We start from the raw sequence: 23488 nt of genomic DNA, 5'->3' as shown, positions 1-23488 counted from the left end.
TGTGAAAGAACTGGTCTTCAACGCTGTCCATCCATAGCATTAAAAAATATCAGGATCCATGGCCTTAAAATTACTACATAGTTTTTTACTTGACTTTTCATTTTTGAGCCCTTGAGTCATGTATGCTTCATGCCACAATTCTCAAGCTTTCACCAGAAGCCTAATAAGGGTTTTTAAAGGAAAGCTAAGATTTTCACTTTCTTTATAATCATAGTAATTATGGCACTAATAAAAATCCAAATATGAACATGAAATCACAAGATCTGGCAACACTCAGTTTCTCTACATTTTTCTGCATTGCCTGTAGAGTTTAATATTGTTTTTAAAACTGAGCCTGCTCCTTCTTTTATTTGGATCTTTATTAACTGCAACAACATCAAGGTCAGGACACACAGAATGGATTGCACCTGTCTTTCTTTTCAAGCATTTGTTGAGAAGAGAGGAAAAGCCATCCATGTTTTCTCACCTATACATAAAACTACAGCATTCCTCAATGTCTACCCTTTTTGTAGCAGTTTCCCTAAGGGAAGAGAATATGTGGAAGGAAAAACAGGTGGTAAAAGTGCAAAAGAAAGACACAGCTTTTCTCTCTTGGCTACTGAAATGTTGTGCTTAGTCATGGACAAGTGGCCACTGATTGCAATGTAACAAGAATCAGAAGCTGGCCAAGGGCACGTTTGTATGTTCATAGAGCATGGTCAAGAGCTCTGGCGATGAGGAGCTGCCTCTGAAACCAAAAACAACTTCGCTAACTCAACATTCTTCTGTTGCCATGCCAATTAGTCCTGCTGAAAGGACTAATTAACCTGGAAGAAGATTAAAAACAGTAACAACTGTGCTGTCTTCACCCAACCAATGTTTTATACAAAGTTAAGAGCATCCAGAAGCTCACAGGTGACAACTCTCTGCCTACAACTCTTTGGTACCAGTGCAATTTCCCTTCATTACTGCCCCATGTGACAAGCCTGGCTACACACGTTTGAACCCAGCGGAGTTTTTCCTGGCAAGGCGTGTCCATCTCGCTCAGTGCTGTTGGCACCTCAGGGAGCCTCAGGCCCAGCACCTGTGCACGCACACCACATCCCTGGCTGTGGCAGGGACAGCTTCAGGCCCTTGCAGGGCAAGGCAGGGCTCCCAAGCCAGCTCCTTCTCCTTGCCCCAGCGGCTCACCCCGGGCATCGCTCCCAGGATGTGCCACAGGGCAGGTGGGCACAGTCCCCTAAAGCAGAGCGGCAGGCCGAGGGGCAGGGCAGGGCAGGGGCACGGCGTCGGGCGGCCCCCTGTCATTCGGCTCCAGGGGAGACCCTGCAAGCTGCCCTGGCCCCGCAGTCCCGCTCCCACCCCGGGAGATGGAGCCGGCTGCGGGGAGCCCCGCGGGATGGCTGCCGGCGGGCACCTCCACCTCCGGGCGAGTGCCGCGGGCAGGTGCCGCGCAGGGCTCGGGCGTGCCCCGAGGCGTGCCCGGGGAGCCACCGCCCCTCGCCGCCGGCCCCGGCCCCGCCAGCCCCGTCTGCCGGCGCCCCACCTCGGGCTCTCCGCCCGGAGGGACGGCGGCGCCCTCCCTCCGTCCCCTCCCCTCCCGGCTGGCGGGAAGGCGGCAGGGCGGGCGGCGGCGGGCGGAGGGCAGCTTCCTCCGGGGCTCGGCGGAGTCCGGCCGCGGGGCGGGCGCAGCCGGGTGCGCGGGCGGCTCCCGCGGGCCGGGCCGTGGTGCTGGGGCAGGGGGTGGGGGGATTGTTTTTTGGGGGGGAGGGCGAGGTGGGGGGAGAACGGGGACTGTCGCCTCCGCCTCTTCCTCAGCGGCAGCCGGGGCAGCCGGATCGCGGCGGCGGCTGCTGCTGCTGCTGCGCGAAGGGAGCGCGGAGCGGAGGGATGTGGGGCTTTGGGGGAGGCAGGATCTTCGGGATCTTCTCTGCTCCCGTCCTGGTGGCCGTGGTCTGCTGCGCCCAGAGGTAGGAGCCAGCGTGCCCCGGCGGCGGCGCGGGATGCGTTTCTCCAGGGGAACAAGCTGATGCGCTCCCCCCGCCCTCCCCCTCCCGCCCCGCTCCTGCTGTCGCCCCTGGCCCCCTGCACCCCGGCTTCTGCCTCTCACGCCCGACACCCCCGTCTCTCTCTCCCCACAGTGTGAACGATCCCGGCAACATGTCCTTCGTGAAAGAAACTGTGGATAAATTGTTGAAGGGCTACGACATCCGCCTCCGGCCGGATTTCGGAGGTGAGTCGCCCTGCTCGGGCTTGCCGCCCGGAGATTGCCCCCCGCCCCCCGCAGCTGTCCCCGGCGCTGCCGCCGCTCCCGCACGGCGCTCCGGCCAGCGCGCCCCGCTGCCGCCGGGTAAAGCTCTGCTCTGCTCTGCTCTGCTCTGCTCGCAGGTCCGCCCGTCTGCGTGGGGATGAACATCGACATCGCCAGCATTGATATGGTTTCCGAAGTCAACATGGTGAGTAGCGGGGGAGCGGGGCTGTCGGCCGGGTCACTGCCGCCCGTTCCCCGTCCCTCCTTCCTCACCAAGTCGCTGCTGCCTCGGCTGGCGGCGGCGGGGCTGCGCGGGGCGCCGAGCGCTGCCCACTTCGCTTGAAAACTTTATTTCCCTGGAGACGCACTTTCCTCCTTCCCCCCTTTTCCCCCCTCACTGCCGGCGGCCGTCTCCACGAGTGCGCCGGGCCGCCGGCGTGCGCCAAGCCTCCTTCTCCTCCCCCTGGCGCCCCGGGCTCGCTGGGGCTGCGCCGGCATCTGCCGCGGCCTCGCAGCCGGTGGGATGCGGGGCTGGCGGCCGGCGGGCATCCCGGGGCCGGTGATGGAGGGCCGCGGCTGGCGGCATCTCCCTGCTTCTTGTAGGGTTCGGGGGGAAAAACCCGAGCAGCCCTGCTTGTCGGTGGGTAAACTCTGACATGTGCGAGTGCTTTAAGGCTTGTTGAGCACCCAGAGCCGGCGCGGTTGTGAATGAACTTGGGAGGAATTGTAGACTTGCTTCGGAAAGTGATGCTGTGCTGGGCTGTCGGGTTCACCGATGGACGGGGAGGTGTTTAGTGCCTTTCTGGGTTTTGGTCCTCTCGTTTGATGATTCGGGGTTAGAAGCTACACTTTCTGTTTCTTGTCCTAATCTTAAATCTGAGGGGGATTTTTCATGTTCCTGAGCAAGTTACTCCTCTCTCTGTGTTTCAGTTTTTTTTTCTGGTATTCTTCCTTTTGCAAACCTCGTGTAGAAAGACCAGCTCACTCTGCAATCCTGTAGTTACATTTGTGGCGTTAAAAATAGTATTTACATGTTTGGAAGCTGAGCTCTCTTACAGTACATGACACTAATACTGCACTACACCTCCTTGAATGCACTGTTGCAGTGTTACAAGCTGGCGTAGCTTGGCTTGATATATGATCCCTGTATTTTCGTTAATCCTGCCACTACTTTCATCCCCTCTACCTGAAATTCTGAGAGAGAAACTTTGGCTCTACTTCTTACCTTTTAAGAAATGTTTTTGACAGAGATAGTTACCTGTTTACAGTTAAAAGTGTCACCAAGGCCAGCCTTTCTACTCATTCAGGAGGGGAAAAAAATGAGATAGTTCTTACTTAGAAGAGTTTGTTTTAGGCTTTATGCAGATTCAGGCAACTGCAGAGACACCTCATGTATTTGACAGACTTTTCTGTACATGTAGGATTGCTTCTCAAGTAAAGAAATGGGAGCTGAATGAAAGCTTCTCTTTGAAGAGTAATTGAAAATTCTGACTTCACTATCCCCGCTGCCACCTTCCCCACCTTTGGATATTGTCCAGTCTTAGGGATGCATTACATGACTCATTAAATTAATATATAACACTGTATATGTGAAGTGCCAGAGAGGCAATAAATATCAGAGAAAGGCATACTGAGATTGGGAAGAGAATGAGGGGATGTATGCTGCTTTTTGTGATTTTTCTTTTTTTTCCCCAGCTGCAGTGAAGCCTGTTAGGTTTAAATAACAGCCCATGCAACTCACTGTAGCAAGGGTAGAAGGAAAAGTAAGTAATTGCACTGCTTGTTATGCTAGGCTGGGTAGTCAGATTCTCAATGATACAGGAGCTCCTCAAGAAGATGGGTGCCATCCCCTTCCCCCCAGAAGTGTGTCAGTGTACCAATTGCTTAAGTTTCTAGCTGCCCCAGGACTCGATGCCCACTCCTTGTCCATTAGTTGCCAGAGCAGCTGTAGAGAAGTGAAGATGTTTTTTCTGTGCCCTCTGATGGGGAAATGCAGTCTGAAAAATACCAATACAGATCTTGCAACTGAAACAATTGTGTTTCTGAAGTTGCTAAGGTACTATAGTTATAGTACTATACTGTACTATAGTTTATAGTTATAAAAACTGTACTGTTTACTTCAGGAAAAATGAGCAGGAAGGGCTTCTGGTTGATGAACACCTTGCTACAACCAGAGTTTCAGCTGAGCTTGTCTTACCTCCCTGTAAAAAAGTCACCTTTGACTAAGCTCAGCTACATTCACGTACTGCCTGAGTTGATTATTTCTACTTGTTTTAAGTAACTTTATGTTGGTCTGCAAGGATTCTTGAGTACATATCAATGAACGGTGAATAAGGATGAGCAGAAGGAGCTTTTCAAGATTACTCAAGTATTTATTCTAACCAGTAATTTGGAGTTAGTTTGAAGTTAGTTTGAAGACCTGAGGCATAGTTGTGGAACTTCATGCTTATTGCCAACTAAACTTTTAAACTTTGACATATTCTTTCATTTAATCCAAAGCAGATATTGTGAGTGCTGACCTTTAGCCTCATCAACTATTGAAATGCTTTACAAGATATTCTCTATGTGTGAACTGTGGTAGTATGGACATTAATTCCTTTGATTTAAATCTAGATACCGGTGTAACCTTTTATAAATTAGCTTGTTAAAATTCATCTCTGTATTAAAAATAAAATAACCAGAGATTTAACATTCTTCAATTTTATGGACATAAATAAAATGTTATTACAGCAAGTTTTATTATGCTACCTTCTAGGCAGCCTTTAATGTGGCTTTCAATGACATGATGACAATTCTTTGCAACAGGAATTACAGCTTCTATCATGCTCTGTTCTATTTATAATCAAACTGTAGGTTTATATATATTTGTCTATGAATCTTCATTTACTAGCTATTTATTAAGTTTTCCAGCATTTAAAAAACTTATTTGTGTAGTTTTAGTCTTTCTGTTGAAGATCACTAGAAGTCCTTTGCCATATACACCCAGGCTACCTGTAGCTATTTTTTAGAATAGATTTACTGCACAGCCATGCACATCTTCCTTGGATTACGTGGAACAATTAACATTTTTCTTCATTTTTGGTGCTGAAATGCTAAGCTGGGTCAGGAGGACAGATGCAAGTATCAGGACTCCAGAGCATCAAATTGTTTTACTGAAAAGTTGTAAATAAGCAGTTTTTGTTTGATTTCATACCATCTTGAAAATATTGAGTAACATTAGTGAAATTGTAAATGTGTATGATATAAAAATCACATGCTTTGATATTTATACTTCTAGTTATGTGTGTTTGGTAGCAAGAGAGAATTAATGAAGTTGAATATAAGAAGTGCATTGCTCTAGGAAGGGCTGCAATCTGTTAATGACCTGCACATATATCTACGTCTGTATCTATAGCTCAGTGTGCTTTACTCCCCTGCATAACCTGTACATCCTTTCCCGTGATTACTTGACTATTTCACTAATTATATGTTTAACTGGATACTTAAGCACCTATTTTTGTGCCTACCTCAAATAATTGCATTTAAAACTGCTGTAAATGGTACAGAAATATAAATCTCCAAACAAAATACTAATCAACAATAACAACAGGTGTAATGCTGAGAAAATATTGTAAACCACCTTACAAATAAAGAGTATGGAAGATTACTGTTGTCAGATTTCAATAATGTAGCTGTAAATTTTATCATTTTTCATTATTCAGGTTGATTGTGTTATTTTCTTGCTGTGTTTTTAGGTGTTTTGCTTAGATGACGTGAATTGAAAAAGAAATAGTTCTCATGCTTTTACTAGTCTGTCAGCCTGTTTCCAATCAGACAGTGTCCACAATTTGCAATTTTTTTTTTAGTCTGATTCTTCTTCAGAGTTTGGTCTGTGAATCAAATGTGTTAGTTCCAGGCATTCAATTTTCAACTACCCAAATACTTCTGTATCTTAGGAAGTTAAATAATCAATGCATTGAAACTCCAAATAACCCCCCCTTTAAATTCATTATTATAGCTGGAAGACTAAAGTACTGTGCTTTCATTTTACTGTAATTTTAGAATGTGTTTTGTAGTTTATGGGAAGTAATTCTATAAAGTAGATGGAGAAAACAAGGGGTTCAGTGCAAAAATGAACCTTTCTTCTTAGAGATAATGTTTCTAGAGAATATGAAATGTGTGCTACTGTGCTCTGAAGTGCTGTCTGCATTCTCTTTGTTTATAGAGAGGACTTCAGAGTTGTTCATCTAGGGTTTCTCAAGGGCTCTAATTTTGATAAAATTAAACCAGCAAAACCCAGGAGGCATCATTTGCTATATAGTTGTCCTGCTGTTTTGAGAATACTGTAGTCAGAAAATTAGTTTGACATAAAGTCAGGCCTTAAAACTGATGAGTTGTTGTTCCTGAAAAAGATGTAATCTATTCTATGCTGTCACTCTGAAAAAGATGTAATCTGTTCTATGCTAACACCGTAATTTTTATTTTTACGTATGTGCCTTTATAAAACTGCAAGTATGCATATGGACTTCAATGGGGTCCTGCTGATTTTCCAAGCAATTTTGACATCTTTCTGACAAGCTGTGTTTTAGTTGCTGCCCTAAGGTTGACTGAAGTTACTACTCACTGAGACTAAATAGTGCCTATTTTCCTTGATAGTGATGCACATGTAATTATTTTAGGTGAATTAATTAAAACTTCACCTGAAGTACTGAGGGTGCAGAGCATCATGCTTCTGTTAATGAATCTGTCGCATCTTACTTTAGATGTTAAAAAATTTGGTGGATTTGGTTTATGTAAATTGAGATTTATAGCATTAGAGGTCTAAGTGAGAGCTGGATTGCCAAACTCTACAGGTGCAGTTAATGAAGATGTAGAACAGAATGTGGATACTTGGGCAAAGGTGTCTGCTGTCATTTTTGTTTCACAATATCAGCATCCCCAGTGCCATCCAGGCACTAGTTTCCAGTCCAGGTTGGTGCAGATCTCCTGCAAGTCCTGTGCCATGTCACTGTGCCCACATTTTAGACACGACACCAGCTCCTGAAATTTAAACAACTGAGTCTTATTCTTGTCAATACAGGTGGTGGAGTCAAGAATGCTTAAAATAAAGAAGAGACGTTAAAATAAAGAAGACTATGTATTAGTGCTCCTTAGATATTTTAGGGTATCTTATTTGGACTCCAGCTGCCTCTCTAGAACTTTATGGAACCGGAATAGATCCTTTGCTGTACCTGCCAGCCCTATGCTGGGGTCCTGCATAATCCAGGCACCCAAACTGGCACCACATACCTTTGCTTAGGTAAGTGAATTGTTCCTTAGATGTACAGCCAAGGCTTATCTTCCAGCTTGCCTCTGGAATCAGAAGAAGGAGACAGTCACTAATTTGTAACAGGTATCTTAGATGTCTGTGTGGCTGTTATTTTTAAAATGGAAGGATTAATCTTTCTGGGAGGTGTCCTTGTTTCCTGAATGGCTGTGGAGAGAGCCAAGGCAACTTTTAGTTTTTGGGTAGGCACACTGAAATGTAACCCATGTTTCCTATGGTAAATGCAGCTTATATTTCCTGCCATAAACAGATAATTTCTAAATACTTTGTGAACAGAATCTTGATGTTACCTCATGCAGGAAATCATAACTGGCTTGTGACACACTTGGCTTTGAAGATTCAGATAGAGAAATTAAAGGAGTTGTACTAATAAAATGGTTACATAATCATATTGCAAACACAAGTTTTCTAGCTGGAAGAAGATTCATGTGTGCAGTGCTTATTACTAGTTCACAAATCACAGGAGTATAAAATAGAATATGTAACTTTATATTCGGATTTGCTTTTATAATTTTATAATTTAATATATTTAAGGTGAATCATGGATCATACTATGGTAGAAAGACCACATACATAATTTTGCATGTATGTGTGTATGTACATTCATGTATGTGTTTGATAGATATTATAGGGGGGAAAAAAAGGAAGAAGAAAGAAATGGTGTCCAAGCAGGGAAGCATCTCCTGAGGCCAGCATAGCCCTGCAAAGGGTGCTGTTGTTGTGCTGGTATTGAGCCAGCATCCATCTACCATGAGATGGGCACAGCAACCAGCAGTGATCCTGGAGGATAGTCTGTCTCACAGGTTACCTGCTCTCTCGTTGCCAGCTGGCCACAAAATCATCCATCCTCTGCCTTGTTTCCATCCGTCACTCTTCCTCAGGACAGTACCCATGAATTCCCCCAGCCTGCCTCACTCGCTCTCTCTTTCTGTCTCTGTCATGTTTCATAGTTCTTACTGATGGAGAGAGAGGAGTGCTTGTAGCAAATGGCGCAATAGGAAAATGACTCCTGCTTGTCCGAGGGAATTGATGACAGGCTTCTGCTTATCCGCGATGGAAAGCAGCTACTCTAAAGGGGAAGGAATACCTGCTTGTGCAGAGACAGGGAGGTAGTTAATGCTGCTGGGAGGTGCCAGCAGACTATTAAAAGCCAACTGCAGCTGCCAACATTGAATCATCCAGACTTGGATGATGAAATAGATACGATCTGTGATGACATCAATATGGAATAATTGCAACTATTCCATGGGCAAAAAGGGATTCAAAATTATGTTTACAAATTAGAGGAATGGCCATATATAAAGAAAGAGCAAGCACAAAGTGTTGTATTATATCAGGAACAAAGAATCCATTATTTAAAATGATAAAGATTAGGTCAAGCAGCAGGACACTAAAAAAGGTCTTACTGGACCAAAATCTAAAGCAAGTGAAAAAGTCACAGGTGCAGTATAATTGAAAAAAGATGCATCTTACCTTGGGCTGCATAAATAAAAGTGTCATTCACAAGACACAGGGTTTTCTGTGTCATTAGTTAAGCTTGAGCAAGAGTGCTGTGTCCAGTGTTTCCTCATTGGCTTTCAGGGAGATGGAAAGGAACAGGAGGTGTAAGGAATGGAAAAAAGTGTTTCTAATTAAAATAATTACAAAACAGAACATGCAGTGATGTTGAAGTAAATGGGTTTGTTTAGCACGGAAAAATAGGATGGGGAGAGGAAATAAAGTTCCCAATATGTAGAATGCTGGTGGTGGGAGAATGATGATCAGTTGTGCTTTAGAACCGATTGAATTAAGACCTGAAGAAATTAAGAAATTGATTTCAAATTGTTTTTCATTTAGCTACATTATTTGTAGCATCTCCTTTGTTGCAGGTTTTCCAGAAGAGATTAAATAAATAGCTCTTCCAGTAGTGTTGCTCTTGCCTTTGGAGAGTCTGGGCCAGCTGATGCTTCCAGATCTTCTCCAGCACTCTATTTCTGTGAATCTCTGCTTTGATTTACTTTTTGTTTCTGTCAGTGCTCACAAATGTGTCTTGGTGTGGTTTCAGATGCTCCTGCTGGTATCATGCTGATGCCACAGAAGATGAGAAGTTTCCCATTTGGTCATTTGTAATAAATGCCAGTGCCATAAGTATATGCCTTGCCATCTGAGATGTCATTAGTCACCAACGCTGTGTATAAATCTTCAATGTGTTCTTGGTACCTTTGCATGGATTGCACCAGGTGTTACATGTATATCCTTTCAAATATACATAGTAGTCATAGAAAACAGTTGTGGAGCTACAAGGTCAGGAATTCTGTGCCTGTAACCATTATATATTTTTACTTCTGCTGAAAGATTTTTATCAGGCCCAGGTAATGAAGAAGTACCGTAATTTAAGTTAACAGGAGTGGAAAATGGACAGAAACATTATGGATTTATACTTACTCTATACCTTGAATTTTTTTTCCATTCCCTTGAAGACAGGAAAAAAAGATAAAGGAAAGAGGGATATTTATATGAAGATCTTTATTAGTGCACTGAATTCTTATTCAGATAATTTAATGTCTGGAGTCATACAGAAAGCTTAGCAATTTAATAAAGGCACGGCAGGCAATGTCACACTTGGCAGAAGACAACATACAAACATAAAAACTTCCGTGACACATCTGACACAGAGGTCCACAGAGCCAAATGTCCTGACTCTGCTACTGGCTGGTAGTGGATGCTTAGAGAGGAAACCAATAAATACGTTACTACTTCTCTAAGGTACTTTTACAATCTCCAGTGATTTAAAACTTGAGGAGAGTACTTTTTGTTTAGGTGTTACCAGAGCATTGGGATGATTTAGTAGCAATGCACTTTTCCCCACAGTTTTCCTTTTAATAAAGATATGATTATATAAAGAATTTAAACTTGGGCAGTATCAAGTGCAATCCATCAATACTGAAGGATAATAAAAACTTTCAGTGGAAGAGGTTGAGTAGTGTTGAGCTACCATTAGGGGTTTTAGCTTATCCAGGACAAACTTAATTTTTTTCTCCCCTGTGACACAGAGTCATAAAAAAATAGCTGGCAGAAGAATAATTTCAAAGTGACAGTTTATTTAATATTTGCAATTGAATGTCACACTTCCTCATAACTACAGATATTGCAAGGAAAAAATCCCCAAGTCTGGGCATGTCTAATTCATTATTCACTATTACGGATTTGAACAGATAATTTTGGCGAAATAGTTTGTTCTCTCAGCAGTTAGGAGCTGGATACAGGTCGCTGTGGTAATGTAATCTGCAATATGAATGTAATATTGCATGCAGCAGAGAGGGAAGGTAAAACAGCTGTGCTGGGAGGTCTGCAGTTACACTGGATAATTGGCAGTTCAATAGCAGTTAATGACTTTTCTCTTTATACTGATATGAAAGTTGAATTTTCATTAGTTCATGGGTATGTCTCCATGGCACAATACAGCACTCTGCAGAGGTGCCTCTGGTGCAGCTAGCAGAATTTCTGGATGCTGTGAAGTTATGTCAACACAGAGCTCTGCACAGGATGGTTGTACTAGTGGGAGTTAGGTGCTTGAATAAGACTTGTCTCACAAGCTTTAAATAGGTTATCTGGTGTATGACCAGCATCCAGCTAGAGCTGATCATCAGAGTGCCCTTCAACAGAGAGAAGGTCTTCTGGAAAAGAGTATTTTTTGTTCTAAAACAGGTATTTAAGGCAGCAAGGATGACTGGCCCTCCTGAAGTACCTGTCTGGAGGTATTAATAGGGTAATGGGAGAAGACAATGAGAGGAGTTGACTGACTTAGGATAGATGCTTAGTTTTCAGTTAATGTTGGAATGAATTCCACCTGTTGCTCCTTCTTAACCTGCCTTTTCAAAGGTAATTAGAAGATAGCCCTGAGCTGGCACACAGTTGAGCTTTAGTTGACTAAGTAGTATTGGAGAGCAGGTGAATGCACTGCCTGTAAATTCTGTATTCAGAATTAAAAAAATTGCAGAGAGTTTTTCACGTAGAATTTGTGAGTCCTGAATCAAAATACATGTAGGACAGAGAAGATAGGTTTTAAAAGCAAGCTCAAATCCATGTGATTAAAAATAGGTCATCCCTTGTTCTTTTAACTGAGATACAAGATAGCCCCACTGTCTTACTCTGCTGGCCTGTTAACCCTAAAGTTACTTGAAAGGAAGAGCTTCATTCCCATAATTGTTCTGTTCACAATGAGGATTTAAAGTTTCCCATTCTGGTTTTTACTGACCCATCATAGCTTTAGCATGGGAGCTCATTGCTTAGTTGCAGTGTCAGTTGATGAGCTGTAAAATCTGTAATCCAATTCAGGTGCCACCTGAGCTCAGCTGTGCAGAGCCCCTCATGCTTTTGTGCTGAGCTGAAGCACAATCACAAAGCTGAGGGCTTTGCCTTCCAGGAGCTGCACTTGGCTCTGCAGGGAAGCTGAGCTCCTGTCATGTTTTTCAGTGGGGAAATAAGTCAGGAAGAGTAAGAAATTAAATCTTCTAGATTTAGAAGGCTAAAATGTAAACTAATTTTTTCCTACTTAATCAAATATTAGTTTGTAAGCAGATGCCCATTTTTCTTGGTGTTTTCTGATGACCGTTTTCCTGGTGGTTTCCTATGCTACTTTGCCTTTTAGAATACACTGATAATTTGAAGTTGAAAGTAACAGATGATACAAAATTGCATTTAAATTCTCAATGTTACTGGGTAATGAATGCAGTAAGTCTTGTTAGTTGCTAAAGACACAAAAGATTAATTTCAGCCTTGTTTTCATAATATAACACATTGATACCTCTTTTTTTCTTTGCATCAGCAATGATTTGCTTTAGCTTCTGACCTTCTAGGCTATGCAGATAGAAATCCTAGGCTATTCACTTGGACTTTTCCAATCATGTAAAACAGGATTCTATTTGGCTAACAAAAATATCTCCCAAACCAACTGGAACTTTACATGGGAAGATGTCTTCAGGACTTGTAGGACAATATATATGACCCTCAATTTTGTTTTTGCGCCATAAACTATGGCTCTGCTAAATTTTAGAGTTGTGGTGCTCCTGATAACCTGTAGAATGTCAAGACTTTGTGCTTGAGTGCAGCAGCTGTGCTCAGGCATACACTTGTCCTGTGTCAGTCATAAGCATGGATTTTTCCCAGCATTTTCCCGGATTTGATACTCCCTGGTTAGCACATGCCAGTTCCATTGCCAGTAGGCAGCTTGGATGCAGCTACTTGTGCTGTGAAAGAAGCTAATCTAGATAGAAACAAATTGTTCTGTGCACCCACACCTGTCCTTCAGACAAGAAAATTCGCTTCATTTGCTAGGTTAGATCTATCCAGAAAGTGCAGCTCACTGAATTCATGTGAGGTTACGTAGCCATTGTTTCTAGTGGGAGAGCTGTGATTCTCCAGAGGGCGATGCAGCTGATCTGCTGGCAGATCTGTATTAGAACAGAGCTCATTGTGGTGCTCAGTGAGTTGTAGATAGTTCATTGAAGCTTGTTTCTTTCCATTGTCTGTACAGTGAGCGTGGCTTGAGCCCATCTGTTACCTTTCTGGCAGTAAGTGAAGTGAATGCCACCTACATGACCTGTGACTCTACCCAGCTGTCAGAGCTCTCTTTTTTGCTCTTTGAGAAAATAGGTGAGCAGATATTCCCTGCATGTTGGGAATCTGCTGTTGCAGACTTGCTTCTGCGGGCTGAACTCTGTCTCTTGGTCTTGCTTGGCTTCATGCCCTTTGACATCAGTTCCACAGAGTTCAAATGCTGTGTGTTTGACCTGCATCACAGCAGAAAGCTGTGGTAGGTGAGTGACAGCCACCGATGAAGAGAAAAAGGAGCTTGAGGTGGAACACAGGACAGCTACACTGGGCAGTTTACATGCGCTTTAATTCAGATATGTTCACTTCAGTTTAGATAGATACGGGTCTCTAGGTGAAGGATTTCCAGAGTACTTACTTTATGAAAACAAACTAAATAAAGTACCAGAGTCCCATAAGCAGCCCTTGTCAGGTACTAGAATGTAGGTGCAAATTAATTGCCTAGATGAGGCAGACTAGACATTTACCTTGTGTGACAGAGAAAGCAGGTTGTCCTTGGCAGTAAGGGCTTATGGAACATGTCGAGAAGCAGTTAGCAGTACCTGTGTGTGTTTGTGTGATGAGCAAGAGCTGATTAAGAGAAATCAATTTTAAGAAGGAAATATCTCATTTCCTTTTAATCAAAAATGGTGTCTCCTTTAGCATTTCGTCCTTTTTTTTCTCCCAGAAAAATGGTTGAGCTAGCTTGGGAATAACTTAGCTATTTTAAAAATGCTGATTATCTGCCTACAGTTCTTTTTATAAACCATCCCCCTTAAATGGACAGGGAAAAAAATGAGGAATAAAAAGATGGGCAGTGAATTAGCAAATGCATTTAAGGTAGTTGATCAGCTTATCTTTCCAGTAGACCACTTTAGTCACATGCTCATATATTATTAACCTGACTGCATCAAGGCTGATAGGGTATGTCTTTCCTGGCATACCCATTTATGTGGCATTGGGTGCCTTTGGAACTGGATGCTGGTGCTGTAATTTGGAAAGGGAAGCCGGAAGTTTATGTAATGTCATCTTGTTTTCCATTACTATAATAGTCTTTATTGGTTTTATAAATATCTGTTTAATATCATCATAAGTTTTCTGGAAGATGGGATAACTTCCAGCCTGATGTTCTGTGATCTCATGCTCTTTACATTAAAAAGAAAAGCTTCTAACCTCCAAAGAAGATCCCTTTTGCTTAGCCTTCCTCAGGAAGTAATCTAACCCTAACCCTTGTGGTGTTATACTTTTCTTTCATTAGTCACATCTATAAGGATCTAATTTGCAATGTTGCATTATATTTCCTCTAAATTACTTAGAGAGACACATGGAGAGTGTCATTTAGTAACCTGCTGGCACAAAGGTATCTATATATGCAAGGTGGTTTAACTGAAAAAAGAATTATTCTACTGAGATGTAAGTCTATCCATTAATTTGACTGCTGGTGCTCTCTGAGCAGCTGTGTTGAAGACAGAAGTCACAGTCATTTACTGCTATTTTTCCCTTAAAGTCCCTGAATGATTTTTGTTAATAGCTCAAGCAAGTGACCAAATCTCATGAGACTCCTGTATGAATCTTTTGCAATTTTTCTTCCTTATCCCTCTTGACTCTTGATTATTCACATCTTTTGTGCTGTAAAGCAGGAGGCTGTATTTTTCTGATTGTTATTTTTATAGTCTTTTTCCTAAGATATGTGGTTTACAAAAAAAAAAAAAGAAAGAAAAAAGAAAAAAAGAAGAACTCTGTTGTGGGAAAACCAGATCCATCCCTCTCCCTGAAAACACTGGTGAATTAAGCTAAGGTAAATAAAAACATAGCTTGCTATTCTCTGGCACATAATTAGCTAGCCCTTCTGAGCTTGACTGTAGCTGAGCTTGATACTGCAGAATATGGTCAGAAATGAGTCCTAAAATTCTTTGCACCTGTATATGCTGTTTGTTTTTAACTTTACAGAGCAATATTGAATGCCATCTGTACCCCACTATGTGTGGCATTGTTGAATCCTACATCTCTTTATATATTCTTGTTATTGTGGCACCCTTTATGATCATAAAACAAAAGCAAACCTGAAATAAAATGTTATGGTGAATCTATATTTAATGGCAGATCACTTTGGAGGAATTCGATTAAAACATGGCAATAATGCAGTAACAGTGCTAAAAATTCAGAAGATGGATTTAGTTAATTGGTTCTAGAGGACACAAAATTAAATAATACCTTTCAAAAATGAGTGATAAATCTCCAGATACATGAAAATGATGGGTGTGAAGAATTGACTAGATGTAATGTTGATGAAGGCAATCAAAGGATGAAAGTGTCAGGGTTACTCTTCAATCTGTCATTGAATTGTGGTCATCTATCACTGCAACTAGATTTTGTCCTAGCTCCTACTGTGGCAGCTAGTATATTTCCATCTTCTTCTCCCTCTTGTCCCTTGCCAAGTCTTCATGTCTGTTACTCTCTGGTCATCTTTTGTTGTCAGAAGTGTGATATTTTTTCATCAGTTCATGCAGCAGAACCAACCCCCTGCCACTTAGGCTGTTTGGTATTCTTCAAGATGCCCTTGCCTACACAGTCAGCACCCTGGCCTGAGTACTCAATGCTCAGCTTCAAGTCCTTTGCCATGTTGCCTCTTCTGCTGGTGTGGCAGAGCTGTCAGTAATTTTTCTAATGGCATGTTTATTTCTTTGGAAACAGAAAGTGCTTATTTTTAATTATACTGTTAAGCAATAATTATTTTGACTTGAATAGCAGATATCTGTGCTGTATAAATAAATGGAAGAAGGGTTAAATTTTTAAAAAGCTTGAGATATCAGACCTTTGCAAAAAAATCCTCCAGTTTACTCCTACCTGTGCTTTTGCTGTATTGAGCCATACCATAACTGTGACTGCTTCTAATGGATGTAGAGAATGCAAGGAAGGAAGGCAGGAGGGAATTGTTCAATTTTTAGATTACTGTATGATCATGGTGGAGTGAAAGTTCGATTTTATTTGGTTCTCATTGCTCAGCGGGGACAGGGTATGCTGATTGTTTTTCACAAAACCAGAAGGAGCTGTAGTCTCCATGACATCAAAATCATGTGTTCAATATTCCTCCAAGACAGTTATTTTATTGATTGACTGAAAAAAGTCCAGAGGAGATTATTTTAGCATATTATGTCATATCAGACTTCTGAGGAACACGCTGTCCTTTCCTTTTCAGGGAAAATACAGTGTCAAATTTGGCTGTTACATGCAGTGGTGCAATTTCAGTGGTCAAAGAGAAGAGGTTTTGGCCCATCTTCTGTTGGTTGTCATAGAGAATGGCAGAAGCAAATCAATCCAGTGCTAATGCTGATATCCTGACCATCAGTTATCCCATTGTGTCATCATAGGATGGAAAAAAGCTACAGACTTGCAGATCTTCACTCCAAGAGTGGAATTTTTAAGTAGTTAGGTATCATCACCTGAATTTTTTACGTGTTTTCAAGGGCAAAAAATGGCCCTATTTTCCATTCTGTGTATATTCGCTGAAAAGCTAGGGCTCCAGCATTGTGAGGATTGGAGTGTCTGTTAAAAGCAACAGCAGAATTGTATGTAATTACAAAACTGAATTCCAAAAATACTTCAAATCTTTATTTCTTTGAAAAACTTTTTTCAGGCATTACCCATATTGATTGTCCCTTGATATGTACAAATTTTATGTCTCATTCTGCCCACTCCTTTTTTAAAAAAAACCTGCAAAATACATATCAGAACTGGGGCTGGTGTTCAGTTCTACATCTTCATACAGATGTGAACAGTTTCACCTAATCCTCAGGTCTGCAAGAATATTGGCTGGAGCTCTCAAATGCAGATGTGTTTCTAAAACCTGCCCTTTTGCATTAATTACTCTCCAGCTTATCTTCAGTGTTGTTAATGGAGGGTTCTCTTTAGTGTCCCACAACAATAATGCAGTTGGCATTTCTGCTGATACACTGTCTAGTGCTGCTGTGTTCTATGTATGAAAAGGGACCTTTTGAATCTAGAGGTCTAGAAAATAGCCAGGTCCTCTTCTGGAAGTCTAGATATTGGTTGTTGTCTCAGTGCAAGAGATTACATAAGAAACTGAGGATTCTTTGGGCATACTGTTGAAAATGCCTCCCTGGAGCTAATACTCTCTTTCTGTCTGGGTGAGATACAGAGAAGAGCTTGTCAGGCTGAGCAGAGTACAGCATTTGTGTGCAGTGGGCTCTGTTTGATACTTAGATTACTTGTCTGTATCTTACTTTTGTAGACCTTACTATGCTGCAGTTCATGCTGAGAGCTGGCTCAGTCTGGCTCATTTGGGATCAGAGAAAGAAGAAGGGGTTTTGAGACAACTTTTCCCATTTTTCCCTTCAGCTGTTCTATTCTATCTGATGGAGATCAAAATGTTTTCTTAACTCTTCTCAAGCAAAACTCCCAGTGAAAAATGTGAAAACTGAATACAAAGTTTTGTTATATCAACCAACAGGTCCAATGCCACTTTTTTCCCTCTGTTTTCCCTTCATGGGAACAGAGAATTAAACAATAATAAAAGGGGAGACAAAAAATATTTTTTTAATTATTCAATAATCTTCAGAGGCATGGTGCCATTTAGAATTAGTGTACTAGAGTATTATCGTTTACTAACATGTAGAGTTAGTTAGTAAAGAAATTATTAAAGACTTTACGGTTCAACAGTTACTGCTGGATCATGAAGAAATATCCCCAAGAACTGGATTTGCCTGACTTGCTTTTATATTTGTGTGTGTCTGTGTTTCTTCTGCTGCCCCACCGTGACTCTCAACATCCAGAACAAGATAGTGTGGGGGGACGTGTGCAGACACTGCTGCCATTAGGTTACTTCAAAACAGTTTTTGGAAAACATTCCTGAGTGCTGTAAGTCCAACCCTACCAATAAATTCTTGGAATGTTTATATGTGGTTTTGGCCCCTGCCAGCTGTTGCTGTCTTTCCAGGCATTCCAGGCACTGGTCAGTAATCTGCAAGGGCCAGAGTTGCTTCTGCTACTCAGCTATCATATGGATAACCCATTTTGGAGGGTGAGATAGTCTAATAGTGAGAACTTGAGATGCTCTTGCCAGGTGGCCTCAGTGCCAGAGTATGTGTTTAATATTCTACTCATGTTTAATCCACTAGTAGAGAGATAGCTATAGAGTCTCTTTGAGAAATTTATCTACTGATCTGCAGGTCTAATAAATTCAGCTTTTTTTTGGTACCAGAAGTACTGGCTGTACTGCATTTAACCTTATTAAGCATCCTCACTAAGCGATACGTGTTGAACTTTTAAATGGAGGTGAATTCTCAGCAGGAATTCAGAGCTGGTGAAAATTCCCCACAGTTTTCTGTCACAAAAGACTCCAGTGATGTTTGCACTTTAGCTTTTCCCAAAGAATTTCTTTCTGGGCAAAGTGCATGGCTCCAGACTTAACAAGCCTCAGACCTATAGCTGATGCTGCTCTGGCAGGTTGTCTCTGTTGGGTGCCACAGGCAGCTGCATGATGCCATCACCTTCTGCTTTTCCCCCCTGGCACCATTAGAGCCTTTTGGTGATGCAAACTTGGTTTCCACTTTCCTTTATGGCACTCCGAAGAAATATTGCAAGTTCAGCGTGTATAAGAGATGAGGGGAAAATGGTCAATAAAGTCACAAGGATAAAAATTTGTTTGATGAATACTGATCAAATTAGGTTTTGGTTGTTTTTTTTTTTTAATGCCATGTAGAATTATTGTGTGGGCTTTATGTTAACAAGTGGGAAATTGTCTATTTTGGAACCCAGTCAGTGGAAAATGAAGCCAACTGACATTGCCATTCATAGCATCAGTCTGTAAGATTTCCATTAAAAATGCCTTCTCAGCACTGAGCTACCTGGATGCTCTGCAGGAGGACCTCACAGGGTCCAGAGAGTCTGTTTCTGCTCAAATGTGTCTTGGCCCTAGTGAGGAGTCTGACAAGTGAGGTGTGGGTGAGGAATAGGTGGTTTATAAATCCAAGGTACAACACAGTATGTCTGTAAGGGGATGGATTATCAGAATATTATGTTAACCATGTATTTGAAATAATGGAAATCACTTTTCATTGATAGTCATCTAAAGTTCCATCTAAAGGAGGTTAAATAGACTTGTGCTGGAGTACCACAGACAAGAGAGGAAGCATGTCCTACATCCTTCAGCTGATCAGTGACAGAGCCTATCTTCCTGAGCTCTGGTCCAATTTTTGGTGACAAAGGCTGGTACTATTCAGCCCAGTAGATGCAGATCTGTGGAATGCAGCTGGGTGGCCAAGGCCCATATTAAATGCTGAGAGTTTCCTTTGTAGAAATACTTCTGGTTTAGTTCAGTGGGTATAATTCATATGTGGAGCTCTAGGTGTGCTTATGGAGAGCACCTCTGGCTTGGGCCCATCCAAGTTGTACAGAAAAGTTACAGATCCCCCATCCCTGAAAGTGTTGAAGCTCATGTTAGATGGGGCTTTGGGCAGCCTGGTCTAGTGAAAGGTGTCCCTGCCCATGGCAGTGGGGTTGGAAATAGCTGATCTTTAAGGTCCCTTCCAACCCAGAACATTTTATTATTCTATGATTCTGTGACATGCTCCAAAACATGTTTGCAGCATGAACCAAGGTACAGAAAGAGAGACCAGCTGGCAGATGCACTTCTAAAGCATATTCCCAATTCGAACTGCAGTGCTAATACAGATAACTCACAGCCATACTGATTCTCATTTTTAGAATGAATTGTCATTTCATTTTGGGACACTGAAGTACGTCTCCATCTGATGTGTTATTTATTCATGACTTAATTAGCAACTAGTTGTGAAGTGATACTTTCCTCTTTATTTTCATTCTTTGACTGTTTGTGAGTGGCAGTAGTAAACAGGTGCAAGAATTGCTGTATCAGCTAATGGCAAATTCGCCTTAGCCCAATATAATATCTCTGACTGGGGCTAGTGTCAGATGTTTAATAAATAGCACTCCAGAAAAAGTGGTATTTCCCTGGAAAAATCTCCCAGTCTCCATGATTTTCACTTCAGGAATATCTGTGGTTGCAACCGGTTTCTTAAGGCTTAAGCTAAAGGATATTAAATTGTGCTTATTTAGCCTATGTGCTCCTACATAAAGGACATATCTATATATAGGTTTTGACCACATTTTTTTTGTACATCGTACTTTTCTACAACATATTGTTGTAATGCACATCATCATCGTTGTTAGCTGCACTTGTTAAATCCCCAGAGCTTCCCAGTGTTAATCACTGACATTGCCATGAGATCTGCCTCTGTGCACATGTGCAGATTTTGGAAGTTGCTTGCTTTCACCAATTGTTTCCTCTGAATGCCACAAAACCTCCAGGTGCAAGCAGTATAAAGCAGTGTGTGTCCATCTGCAGCTGTAAAGGGGAAAAGCTGTAAACTGTCCCTTAAATTTCTGGACTTCCGAGTCCAGAATTTTTAAAGCAGCAGCTCTTTTGCTTTAAATTGCACTAGTCCTCAAAAATCTCTCTGAAGTAATGTTTGAATTATGCTACTGGAGATTCAAGAAGAGAAAATCCAAATGCCTTTGGATATTCAGTCATGGATTAATGGAGACTACTTTTCCTCAATCTCCTTTTGCTTACAATACTGAGTTCCACGCTATAAGGTAGTGTGTAATCCCTGAGATGAGAGTTTTTGATGACTTCAATGAACTTTAAAAAAAGAAACTGTAATACATTCTGAAAGAAGTTAAAATCTGTATTTTTTTAATGCAGAACAGGAGTTGGGAGCAGATGAGGTATTCTTTCCAGAACTCGTGATTCCTCCCTTTCTAAAAAGATAAAGCTTCAGAACTAAGTCATTGTGAAATCTGGGACAGAAAATCTGATAGAGCTCAGGTTTAAGTATTGCTTCTCTGGTAATGGACAATATAATTTGTATTTGCTTCATAAAAAAGTGAAAAACAGGATTATTTTCCTGTGGTGAGGTCATGTTTGAGGTATGGCACCGGAAGACAAACACCCTTAATCAGGGGTTGGTGTGAGTCTCCCGGTGTCTCAGATTAGACATAATTTGTGGTTCCCACTACACACACAGAGACCTTCCACTGACACAGCCTTAATTTTTCAGTGTGTTCTTTCTCAGGTTCTTCACCTCAGCATCTTCTTTGCTGTTATCTACCCTGGAACAGGTATAGAGTTTTTCAGATAAATCAGTCACTGTAGCCTCAAGTGTGCTGAAGAGCAGGAGGAGAACAGAAAGGGCAAAGGGAGAAGCTAAGCCTTGCTGCATGCAGACTGCTCAAATTTTTCCTCCAGTGATTTATTTCAAGTGGTTTATTTCAGTTCAAAGACTTCTTTGGCCAAATGACCAGATGGTGCAAGAGAATTCACAAGTGCCTATACATTCTTCACCCCTTCTTAACGACAGCTATGAGCTGTTAGACTCCAGTGTGGATTCCTGCTGCAATCAGAGGCAGACAGACTCAAGGTGCCTTTTGAGGAATTAAAGCTCTTAGTTTGGCAGGGTATGAAGAAACCCCATAGAAGCCTTCTGAAAGAAGTCTGGAGAGTAGTGGAGGAGGACACCAAGTAGTAGACTTACTATTATTATCATAATGCTGATTTTTTTTCCTGTGTACTGCTAATTTAATATGAAACTGAATACAAAATAATATAATACTGAAACATTTACAGAGATGTTGCAACAAAACATTGATTTACTTCAATGACTTTTTCTAAATTACGTTTTCTCAAAATCAATATATTTTGGCAGACAAAGTATAATTTTGATGCCACTTTATGTGGAAACAACTACACTGCTTTTGGAAGCTACTCATTATGGTGCTAAGCACTCCTAGCAAAGTAAAAGTGTGTGTGTGTGTAACAACTGCTGTCTCTGTGCCTGCTAAATCTACCACAAGTGGGGAAGTAAAGATGTAAAATGGCCTTTATTTATTTACTATCATGTGAGAGCAATGGCACAGCTAACTCCAGGAGTGCAGACGTGTGTTAAAGCCCAAGCTTTAAAGTTCTTTTTTCACTGTTATTTTACACAGCACAGGTAACACCAGTATTCTAGCATGTGATGACCACTCCTGTGTTTTGTAACTATATTACATATCCTGTTCTAGGAAATCTCTGCTGGAAATCAGGCTATTGCATAGATATGATTGGCCATTTGTTTGGCGGGGGGGTTTTCTGTTTGTTTTTTTTTCAGAAAAGCTTCCCTGAAATAATTAATCCTTCACAGTGGGATCCAGTTGCATTAGATACTTTCAGAGAAATAAACCTCACATACTTATTAAATATTTTTCTGAGAGTTTGTAGTTGCATTCAATTCTGACTAACTAGTCTCAAAAGTAGCTTGTGAATACAGCCTTATCAGGCAGATCTTCATGAGCCATTGTGAAGTTAGGTGCATTGAGCAAAGGTCTCCTGCTCTTATTGTTTGCTCTATGCAGTTTGCTGAATGACTGTATGAAGAGTATGGCTGTCACTGTGGACAGGGCAGTGTGAAGGGATGTTAAGCTGTTTTATGTGATGAAGCCTAGGATGAAAGGTGTAGCATTAGGACTGGTTGTACCAGCCAGCAGAGTGTGTACAGATAAAACAGCATATCCTTTGACACTCTGAAAGCAGATTGAACTGAAGCAGACCCTGACTGTGTTCTTCTGCACCAGGACTGTAAAAGTCATTAACTGATGCATGCTTTGATTAGACTTTTAATTCCTTGGTAAAACCACAGGTATCACAAAAATCACAGAAAGCTGGGGCCATACTGGGATAATTATGTGCTCCTTAAGATCCTGCTGTTCTGCTTACAGTCCAAGCTCAGCAAAGTAGGTCCAGGTGTGTGCAGCAATGTGGCATTTTAAAAGCCGTGTCATTGAATTAGAGTGATTGTTACCGGAGCAGCAAGACAGCTTTATAAATTACTTTAAAATAGAGACTGAATCTCCTTGAACCTTATGCTTGATGCATAATTTGCCCATTTATTTCCACAATAGCATTATTTAATTTTTTTTTCACTTTAACCACCACAGAAAGTACAACTTTTATATCCTCAATAACATATATAGTTATGTATATATTAGTGAATTATAGTGAAGAGGAAAGGAAATCTCCAGATGATATTGAAAAGCCTTTCTTGAAGTTGCAGTATTTTCAGGGGTGTCTTCCAGTGAGACTGCTAGTAGCAAGCAACAAGCTGCCTTCTTGTCAGAGCCCTCTGAATTGCTGCAGAAAGCTTTTTTCCTGTTTTTGGTGCTGACACATGATGTGCATGTCTGATGGTGACCTGTGACCACTGTCACACACCCGGTACAGATGACAAACCTGTTTCTTCGCAGAAATCATCCCATGGCTCAAGATGTGTGCCAGTACTGCAATATCTCACTTCTGAAATTGGTGC

The 23488-nt window shown here is 41.6% G+C and overlaps 1 protein-coding gene across 1 annotated transcript in view; it reads left to right on the top strand.

Annotated features, from left to right (window-relative positions):
• Positions 1–1770: 1770 nt before the first annotated feature.
• GABRB3 (gamma-aminobutyric acid type A receptor subunit beta3) overlaps positions 1771–23488 on the top strand; it is a 114891-nt gene continuing 93173 nt past the window's right edge. The window contains exons 1-3 of the mRNA XM_085055558.1: positions 1771–1949; positions 2121–2212; positions 2368–2435. Coding sequence (XP_084911684.1) covers positions 1870–1949; positions 2121–2212; positions 2368–2435 — 240 coding nt within the window. The 5' untranslated portion in view covers positions 1771–1869. The remainder of the gene's footprint in view (positions 1950–2120; positions 2213–2367; positions 2436–23488) is intronic.

This window comes from Lichenostomus cassidix, chromosome 1, assembly GCF_008360975.1.
Source record: "Lichenostomus cassidix isolate B80296 chromosome 1, HeHo_3.0, whole genome shotgun sequence".
In the NCBI taxonomy this organism is placed as follows: domain Eukaryota; kingdom Metazoa; phylum Chordata; class Aves; order Passeriformes; family Meliphagidae; genus Lichenostomus; species Lichenostomus cassidix.
This window is presented reverse-complemented; position numbering and strand designations above follow the sequence as displayed.